Source organism: Sapajus apella, unplaced genomic scaffold, assembly GCF_009761245.1.
Source record: "Sapajus apella isolate SASKATOON/1434 unplaced genomic scaffold, GSC_monkey_1.0 scaffold192, whole genome shotgun sequence".
Classification (NCBI taxonomy): domain Eukaryota; kingdom Metazoa; phylum Chordata; class Mammalia; order Primates; family Cebidae; genus Sapajus; species Sapajus apella.
The window spans coordinates 672569-682206 of NW_022437132.1; the positions used below are offsets into that span (position 1 = coordinate 672569).

Here is a 9638-nt window from a genome sequence, read left to right on the forward strand (position 1 = left end):
CAAGCGATTCTCCTGCCTCAGCCTCTTGAGTAGCTGGGATTACAGGTGCATGCCACCATGCCTGGCTAATTTTTGTATTTTTAGTACGGACAAGGTTTCACCATCTTGGCCAGGCTGGTCTCGAACTCCTGACCTCGTGATCCACCTGCCTTGGCCTCCCAAAGTGCTGGGATGACAGGCATGGGCCGCCATGCCCTGCCCATCTCTGGGTATTTACTGCGCATGCACCCTGGCACGTTGGGTTCTGTTCCCATAGCAACTGAGGTCGGACTCCGCCATCCAGGCCCCTCCCATAGGCAGCGGAGCACCCACTGACCCAAGGTGCTTTCCTGGGTGGGGCCAGGGGCTGTGAGGAGAATCGGTGTGTGTCCAGGGCTGCTCCCATGGGTGGCACCAGGCCCCCGGGAGATGAGGCTGGAGAGGAGGTAGGGAGGTCCGGGGTTGAGGCATCAACTTGGGGCCAGGCATGTGCCCTTCCAGACCAGGTCATCCCAGCAACCCCTCCCTCCAACCACAGACACTGGCCCCTCTCTGGGGAGGCCTGGGAGGAAGTCGGGGCACAGGCTGTCAGGAGGGTGTCTGGGGCTGATCCTCATGCCGCCACCAGAGGGTGCTTGGAGCCCGCCGTGGGCCTCGGAAGCCTGCGCTGGGCGGTGCTGACCCAGGGACCACTGCGCGGCTGCAGCCCCCGGGGACCCAAGTGCCTCTCCCAACCCCTGCAGCTGCAGCAGCGGACCTGCCAGCCTCTCCCTACCACTGGGAACACCTCATGTGCCCAGCCCCAGGCCCAGCCTACCCTTTTCATTTTTGATTCTTTATTTATTTAGTGTATTTTTGAGACGGAGTCTTGCTGTGTCGCCAGGCAGAGTACAGTGGTGCGATCTCGGCTCACTACAACCTCCGCCTCCCAGTTCAAGCGATTCCCCTGCCTCAGCCTCCCGAGTAGGTGGGACTACAGGCGCCCACCACCACGCCCAACTAATTTTTTGTATTTTAGTAGCGATGGGGGTCTCACCATCTTGGCCAGGATGGTCTCCATCTCCTGATCTCAGCTTCCCAAAGTGCTGGGATTACAGGTGTGAGCCACCCAGCAGACTTTATTTATTTATTTATTCATTCATTTATTTTAAGATGGAGCCTTGCTCTGTCACCAGGCTGGAGTGCAGTGGTGTGATCTTGGCTCACTGCAACCTCCATTTCTCTGGTTCGAGAGATTTTCCTGCCTCAGCCTCCCGAGTAGCTGGGAGTACAGGTGCCTGCCACCACACCCAGCTAATTTTTGTATTTTTAGTAGAGACAGCGTTTCACCATCTTGGCCAGGATGGTCTCTATCTCCTGACTTTGTGATCCGCCCACCTTGGCCTCCCAAACTGCTGACATTACAGGCGTGAGCCACTGTGCCTGGCCTATTTAATTTTTAATTTTTATTGAGATGGGGTCTCACTCTGTCCCCCAGGTTGGAGTGCAGTGGTGCAATCACAGCACACTGCAGCCTCAGCCTCCTGGATTCAAGCATTCTTCCCACCTTGGCCTCCCAAAGGGCTAGGACTACAGGCATGAGCTGCTGCACCCAGCTAATTTTTGTATTTTTAGTGGAGTTGGGGTTTCGCCATGTTGGCCAGGCTGGTCTTGAACTCCTGACCTCAAGTGATCCTCCTGCTTCAGCCTCCCAAAGTGCTGGGATTACAGGTGTAAGCTGCCACACCTTAATTTTTGGCCTTAATTTTTATTTTTAATTGTAAGATATACATCATAAACTCTACCATTTTACCCATTTTAAAGTGTACTGTTGAGAATATTTATGTTGTTGTGTAACCAAGCTCCAGAACTCTGCCCTCGTTAGGCCCCAACCCCACCCCCCTCCCCAGCCCCAGTTCCACCTTCTGTCCTCCTGACCTTGCCCAATCTAAGGTGACTCACAGAAGTGGAATCCAACAGTTCTTGTCCTTGTGTGTCTGCCGTATTTTGCTCAGCACAGCAGCCTACAGGCTCACACAGGCCGTAGCAGGCGTCAAGGCTGAAGCGGCAAGGGGCACCAGAGCTCCACCCTTTTTGTGGCTTCATATGACCTGCACACCACCCAGGGCAAGGGGCCAGACCAGCCCAGTGGGCACCTTTTTCCTTTTTGGCCTGGGAGGGCCCTGGGGTTGAGGGAGGGTGTGGTCAGTGGGGTCCAGCCTCCCACTGCCGCTGGGCCATGTGGCCTCATGTGTCCACCATGAGTTTCAAGCACTGGGTGGCTGGAGTTTGGGGGCAGGGGACAGAACGTTCAGTCTGCAGGCTGCCTAGTCTCTGCTGGTGCTTGCAGGCCCCGGTGAAAGCTTCTCTTGTCTTTAAGGGGTTCAGTGTGTAGTCAGATCCTTTGGCTTGTGCCTTAGGCCTTCTGTGATCTGACCTGTTGTCCCTGCCCACCGCCCGTGCCCTGGGGTTTCACCAGGCTGCCAAGAGCTCCTTCCCCAGGGTCTTGACCCAGGCTGTCTGCTCTCCTCGATTCTCTGGCCAGCCACTGCCCACTCCCACCCATCAGGCCAAACTCAGGGGTTGGGATGTTGGGAATCCCTCACTGCCCCAGCCTGAGGCGAGAGTGTGTGTGAGAATCGCCCGTTTCTGCTTGTTTCGCCTTGGTGGGGGCTGCTCCTGTGTCTCCACGTGCTGCAGGCCTGCAGGGGTGCCTGTGGCTGCCCCATGCACGTCTGGGCAGGTGTCAGTCCTCCGGCAACCATGGGGTACCACTAGGTCTGAGGAAAGGGGCCCAAGCCTGCGGGCTGCTCGCTCCACAGCAAGACCCCGACCTGCGGACGGCCTTACCAAAACCCAAGGCCTGGCCCAGCTCCAAGGCGCAGTCCCCAGGCCAGGCCATCCCCACCCCTGGAGTCATGACCTCTCTCCTCAGGGGCACCAAATGCCACTGGGGAGCGGTCAGCAGGACCGTAGCAGGTTGGGAGGGATGTGGGCAACAGGCCCAGGTCCCAGTGTCAGGAAGGACGAGACCCTGCCGCCCAATCAGGGGGCGTGGGAGAGCCACCAGGTGGGCCACCTTCCCTGGCACCCCCAGATTCCGGTGGACATGAAAACCCCGGCTCCATCACGGGCTCCAGGGCTCGGATCTGGACGGCGCGGAGGGCGAGGCCAGAGTGAGGGCGCGGGGAGGGGGCGACGCACAGCGCGGGGCGGACAAGGAGCCTCCCTCGCGCGCCGAGGCCCCTGGCAGCGCTGGGGTCGTGGGATCGTCCTCCCGCCGCGCCCGGGCTCCAGCCCCGCCCCCGTCCCGCCCCCTCCCCGCTCAGCCCTGGCTATTGGTGGAAAGTTCCGGGCCGCGCCGCGATTGGTCGGGGCGCCACCGGCCCCGCCCCTTCCCGGCCCGCTCCAAGACGGCCCTGGCGCCGGAGCCGCGCGGCGGGCGGAGCGGCCGCGGGCGTGGGGGCTTCGCCGGGGCCGGGCGGCCGGCGCCCGGGACTGCTCCCACCGCCGCCCGGACCCGCGTCCCGCCGGGGCTGCTCCCGCCGCCGCCCGGACCCACGCCCCGCCGGAGCAGCGGTTGTGGGAGCCCCGAGCCCCCGACGCCGCCCGTCACGCCATGGCGTTCCCGGCCCCCGCGCTGCTCTGCGCGCTGTGCTGCGGCCTCCTGGCCGCGGCCGCCGGCGCCGGCTACTCTAAGGAGCGCTGCAGCTGGAGGGGCAGGTACGGCCCGGGCGGGGCGCTGTCCCCGAACTTGGGACGGGGTGCGCTGCGGCCTGGATCCCCCCATGCGCCTCCTGGAGCGCGCAGAGCGCTGGGCGGGTTTCCCCCTCCGGGAGGGTGCGGGGGCTGCGCCCAGTGGGGACCCGCCCCCGCCTCAGCCCCCGTCCCGTCCCCAGCGGCCTCACCCAGGAGCCCGGCAGCGTGGGGCAGCTGTCCCTGGCCTGTGCGGAGGGCGCGGTCCAGTGGCTCTACCCGGCTGGGGCGCTGCACCTGACCCTGGGCGGCTCCGACCCCGGCGCGCGGCCCGGCATCGCCTGTCTGCGGCCGGCGCGGCCCTTCGCGGGCGCCCAGGTCTTCGCGGAGCGCGCGGGCGGCGCCCTGGAGCTGGTGCTGGCCGAGGGCGCGGGGCCGGCAGGGGGCCGTTGCGTGCGCTGGGGTCCCCGCGAGCGCCGGGCCCTCTTCCTGCAGGCCACGCCGCACCGGGACATCAGCCGCCGCGTGGCCGCCTTCCGCTTTGAGCTGCGCGAGGACGGGCGCCCCGAGCTGCCCCCGCAGGCCCACGGTCTCGGCGTGGACGGTGAGTGGTGGTCTGGGTGGGACTTAGGGTTGGCGTGAATGTACCTTGTCCGCCCCACTGCAGACGGAAAGAGTGAGATCCAAGGGTTCAATGGGCTTGTCAGAGGCCATACAGCTGGAGACCACCAGGGTGGGATGGCCTTCCCACCCTCCCTTTCCGATTCATCTCGGGAAGGAGCTGGCAGGTGCACAGTGGAGGAGGGAGGCCAAGCAGTGCAGACTTGGACCTCTGGTCCCTGAAGGGTTGCGGGAGGGGATGGTAGGGGCAGAATGAAAGCCTTGGGCCAAAGCTGTCCAGGCTCCCTGGCCCAGCGGGGACCTCTCTCCCCTCCCCCAGCCCAACCCACAGAAGTCCTGTGTGCAGCCCGGTCACCATGGAGACGCTGCCCGCCTCTCTGCAGTGCGCCAGGCCCAGCTCTTGGCTCTCCTGGAGCTTGGCGCCTGACCCTGCAAGAGATAGACTCTCATGATTCTGCCCCTGGCCCTAAGCCAGGGACCCCAGAACCTCCCCTCCTCTGCCCCCACCTCCTATCACCCTAACTGGGCTGCTGCTCTTCGGGTCCCAGATCCGGGAAACTAGATGGGTCCCAGATGCTGGGGTACACGTGTCAGATGGGGGTTAGGAGGGCTGCCCGGGACAGCTGATCGCCTGGCACCTCCTCCAGGCCCATGTCCGTGTGCGTTCCTGCCGCCGAGGTGTGTGCCTGCAAGTGTGTTTCCCGAGTACTGGTGCCGAGGGTGTGTGCACCTGCCATGTGGCTCCCTGGGATCCCCAGGTGCCCCCAGGCTCTGAGCCCGGGCTCTGCTGACTTGCCTGCTGCCTCCTGCCCCTGTGGAGGGATGGGGCCTGGGGTGCTGCCAGGAGAGGGCAGGGCCTGTCCTCACCACCCTGTCTGCATGCCAGGTGCCTGCAGGCCCTGCAGCAATGCTGAGCTGCTCCTGGTAGCGTGCACCAGTGACTTCGGTGAGTGTCCTGCCATGGGGGGAGCCTGGAGCCGGCCTTCCCCTGAATGCCCACCCCAGCCAACATGCCCCCCGCAGTAATTCATGGGACCATCCACGGGGTCACCCACGATGCAGAGCTGCAGGAGTCCATCATCACCGTGGTGGCCGCCCGTGTCCTCCGCCAGACACTGCCGCTGTTCCGGGTGGGGGGCTCCGGGGACCAGAGGCTGACCTCCATTCGTACCCCACTGCACTGCGGCGTCCACCCTGGCCCAGGCACCTTCCTCTTCATGGGCTGGAGCCGCTTTGGGGAGGCCTGGCTGGGCTGTGCCCCACGATTCCAGGAGTTCCGCCGTGCCTACGAGGCTGCCCAAACTGCCCACCGCCACCCCTGCGAGGTGGTGCTTCGCTGAGGGAACAGGCGCAGTGCCAGCTAGACCTCCTCTGGGGCAGAGTGCTGGGGAGGGGCTGGTAGGAGGGAGGGTGGGGGGCCCACTGCTTTGGAGGTGATGGGGACAATCAATAAGAACTCTGGTGACATGAGCTGCTGTGGATCTGGTCTTCTGTGTCCAGCCCAGGCCTGGGCCTGCCTTGCAGCTGTGAGGGCGGCTCCAGTTCCTGCCTCCTGGTGGGATACTGGGGGGATGGTACCTTGTTCAAGACCATTTGGCAACTGAGAGGGATAGCAGATGTGAGGAGGAGCTACAGGCACATCCTAGGGAGGGGCTGTTGCTGGTTGGGGGCCACAGGGACCTCCACTCACGCAAGCTTCTGCTCTGCTGCACCCACCTGCCGCGTCCTAGCCCAGCCCTCAGCTGCTACCCTGGCAGGCTTCCACTTGCCTCCTGGGCCAGGTGCTTCCAGGGCTCAGCAGGAGAGGGAAGGGGCGGAGGGGCCAAGGGTCCCTCAGGTGTGGTGGGGGCAGGCAGGCGCATGGCGCTCTGGCTCTGAGCCAGGCAGTCTGGCAGGGTGCCCACGTCCCTCCGTGGCTGCTGTGAGCCCGCAGTCATCCTTGGCCCTGTCCCGCCCTTGGGGAAGAATGGGCCCCTCTGTCCACAGGCCCCTCCAACGTGCCAAGCATCCAGACGTGGCGAGGAGCCCGAAGGGTGTAGGGTCCCCTCTGCAGGGTTCTGCTTGTTGCCCATTTCCGGCGGGCAGGGTGCACAATGGGGTCTGTAGGGACTGTTTCCCGCCGCTGGCCCCATTGTCACTGTCTCCGCCTTCCTCATCGGCCTTTCAGCCACATAAAGGGCCAGTGAGGTTTGGGACAGCCACAGCTCCAGGCCTGAAGGCCATGCCCCTGGGTGGGGGTGTTCCAGGCCCCCTGGCCCTGTTCAAGCTGCGTCCTCTCACCCCAACCCCTTGGATCCTGGGAAAGAGACAGCCACGGCTCAAGGGCCAGGGGACCCCTGGGCTGGGCCCCAGAAACTGTTGGCTTTCCATTCTCACCTGGGCCAGGGGTGGGGTAGAGGCCAGAGGCACTGCCCAGGCAGATGAAGTCCCCAACTTTCAGGGAGCAAAGTGAGGCTGGGTGAGGGACACAGCTGTGCAGGGCCCACAAACAAGGCCCTTCCTCCAGATCTGTGGATGTAGGTGCCTGGTGGGTGCATGCCCTCTGTGGACACCTGGGGGGGATCACGTCCATCACCACCCTGGGACTTTCACGGGGCAGGTTGTCTGAAAGCTGCACATGCATGGGGGTTATGGTTTCACAGATCGCCTGCCTGCCGTGGGGCTGATGAGAAGGATGGGTGAGGAGCACAGCTGCCTGGGTATCAGTCACTGGGGCGGGGGTCCTCCCACCTTCCGCTCCTCCTCAGGCTCCTTGCTTCTCTCCTCTCTCCAGACTCCCAACTGGGGCGTGCTGCAGGCTCAGGGACAGGACCACTCCTCTGGGCAAGCCTCCAGTAATACTTGGACAACCTCCACCTTTTCATCCAGCTCTGACCACTCCTTGGGCCCCATGGCCTTACATCCATCTGCCCCCAGCCCAGACACTTCCGCAAAAACTAGAGGAAGAAGCCGGTGTGCCCTCCCTTGAAGCCTCCACTCCTGTCTCGGGAGGCTTTCCCAAGGGCTGAGCAAGCCCCTCACCTTTGGCACCTGCCTTGATTCTCTGGCCAGCTTCCTACAGCCTCTTCTGTTGGCCACACCCAAGCCCACCTGTTCACAGACAGCCTGGGCTGGGCCCTGGCTGCACCCTGCCCTCTGCCCACCAGTCCCAGGAAGTCCCTAAGCCTTGCACCTACAGACCCTCCCAGAGAAAGCACTGGCTTTGCAACCAGCTGTCTTTTCGTGAGACACGGGCCCACAGGAGCACCACAGGTCTTGGAGCACTGGACCAGAGGCTTCATGCCTGCCCTGGGGATGACCAGCCAAAGTGGCATGGGAGTCAGGGAGACGGTGTGGGTGAGCATGTGGGCGGAGCTACAGGAGCCTGGGGCCTCGTGGATCACACACTTCCAGGCAAGTGCTAACTTGCATGGGCACAGGTGGCTGCAGAGTGCCCAAAGGCCAAGGAGCAGCATGCCCAGTGTAGACGTGAGTGGTGAGTGCACGCCAGAGTCCAGTTAGGTGCATTCATCCAACAGGCTTTTCCCGAGAGCCTTCTGGGTAACTGCTCCAGGTGCGGGTAAGAATGCAGGGAGCAGGACAGGAATGGATGCTGTCAGCTTTCCCCCAGAGATCAGGGCACACACTTCCTTTCTTGGGAGGGCCGTTCCAGGCCCCCAGGAGACAGGACACACTGCACTGGGTGGGGCTGGGGCCAGCATGTGACCAGCCTGAGAAACACTGCACTTGGAGGTTGGGGGCAGTGGTCTGGGGCATACCCATGTTGTCTGGAAGCAGCCTCTGTCCCTACAGGGGCTCCTGACCCCAGCCATGGATGGCTAAGGAGCCAGACCAGGGCAGGCACAGGCAACCCCGTACATTCATGGGCGTCCAGCCCTACCCTGGGTGTGGAGGTCGCAGCCCTGCTGCCTGACCCAGAGCTCAGCTCTTCCACATGCACCTCCACCCCGGCCTCACAAGGTCACCTCCGGAACTCAATCTTTTTTTTTTTTTTTTTGAGATTAGTTTCACTCTTTCACCCAGGCAGGAGTGCAGTGGCACCATCTCAGCTCACTGCAACCTCTGCCTTCCAGTTTCAAGCGATTCTCCTGCCTCAGTCTCTCAAGTAACTGGGATTATAGGTGCCCACCACCACGCCTGGCTGATTTTTGTATTTCTAGTAGAGACAGGATTTCACCATGTTGGGCAGGCTGGTCTCGAACTCCTGACCTTGTGATCTGCCCCACCTCGGCCTCCCAAAGTGCTGGTATTACAGGCGTGAGCCACCGCGCCCGGCCAGGAGCTCAATCTTTGTTCTGCGTTCTGGAGAAGGAAGGTGATCTCGCAGCCGGGGCTGTCTGCCTCCGCGGCGGCTGGGCAGGCGCCAGAGCCCGGCCTGTGACATCCTCCCGCCGGGCCCACTGGAAGGCCAGCCGCCGTCTTCCTAGGCCTGCTCAGGCTCTCCGCGTCAGCCCTCTCCCTCGGCCCCAGCCCCCACCCCTCTCGCGCCCACTGGGGCTCCGCACTCAAGCCGCAGGAGGGCACCGGGTGTCCTGGGTCAGCGGAGCGCCCCCCACCAGCCTCCCCGAGTCAGGGGCGCCTGGACGCTGTCACCCCGGGGAGCCGCTTTCCCACGGGCTCCCTGGGCTCCGGCCGCCCCGCGCAGACCCCCGGCCGGCTCTGGGGCCGGGACCGCCCCGCTCCAGGGCAGTCTCCTCCTTCCACGCCGCAGACGCGCAGCCCCGTGTTCCTGGGGCTCTAGCCCGAGAGACCAGCGGGACGTGCGCTCCCCCGGGCGGGGCCTGCCTGGCCCCTTCCGCGGGTCGCCAGCACCCAGCACAGGACGCCAACGCGCTCCGGAGCGGACCCACCGGGCCGACCCTCGCAGGCTGGGGCGGGACACGGCGGGGCGGCGCCCGCGAGGCTGCCGTTCGCCGGAACCCGCGGGAGGGCAGCCGGGCCGGGCGGAGCGCACAGCGCAACGGACCGACCGCGCGCGCTCTGCCGGCCACTTCCGGCGTCTGGCAGCGGCGCCCAGCGGGAGCGGGAGGGCGCAGCGTCAGCTCCGGGCTCGGCTGCGAGGCCGCGGTCCCGAGCCGGGAAGGACGCTGGGCGGGCGACCCTGAGCCGCGCGTTCCGCAGCCATGGAGCAGGACGACCCGGCTGAGGCGCTGACGGAGCTGCGCGAGCGGCGGCTGGGCGCGCTGGAGCTGCTGCAGGCGGCGGCCGGCTCCGGCTTGGCGGCCTACGCGGTGTGGGCGCTGCTGCTCCAGCCCGGCTTCCGGCGCGTGCCGCTGCGGCTGCAGGTGCCGGGCGGGGCCAGCGGCTGCCGCTCAAGGGCTGGGCGGGGCCGGGGCGGGGCCAGCGGCTGCCGCTCAGGGGCT

The 9638-nt window shown here is 64.8% G+C and overlaps 2 protein-coding genes across 4 annotated transcripts in view; both read left to right on the forward strand.

The window, feature by feature from the left end:
- The first annotated feature begins 3439 nt into the window (after positions 1–3439).
- METRN (meteorin, glial cell differentiation regulator) lies at positions 3440–8249 on the forward strand. Its single transcript, XM_032269459.1, has 4 exons — positions 3440–3681; positions 3858–4258; positions 5162–5221; positions 5299–8249. Exons 1-4 carry the CDS (start codon positions 3578–3580, stop codon positions 5613–5615), a joined length of 882 nt encoding a protein of 293 aa, XP_032125350.1. The 5' UTR covers positions 3440–3577; the 3' UTR covers positions 5616–8249.
- Positions 8250–9029: 780 nt separating this feature from the next.
- The window catches only part of ANTKMT (adenine nucleotide translocase lysine methyltransferase), a 1732-nt gene continuing 1123 nt past the window's right edge, over positions 9030–9638 (forward strand). The window contains exon 1 of one of the 3 annotated variants that reach the window (XM_032269461.1): positions 9030–9560. In XM_032269461.1, coding sequence (XP_032125352.1) covers positions 9399–9560 — 162 coding nt within the window. In that variant the 5' untranslated portion in view covers positions 9030–9398. The remainder of the gene's footprint in view (positions 9561–9638) is intronic. The other 2 variants (XM_032269464.1, XM_032269463.1) reach the window with 2 other exon arrangements.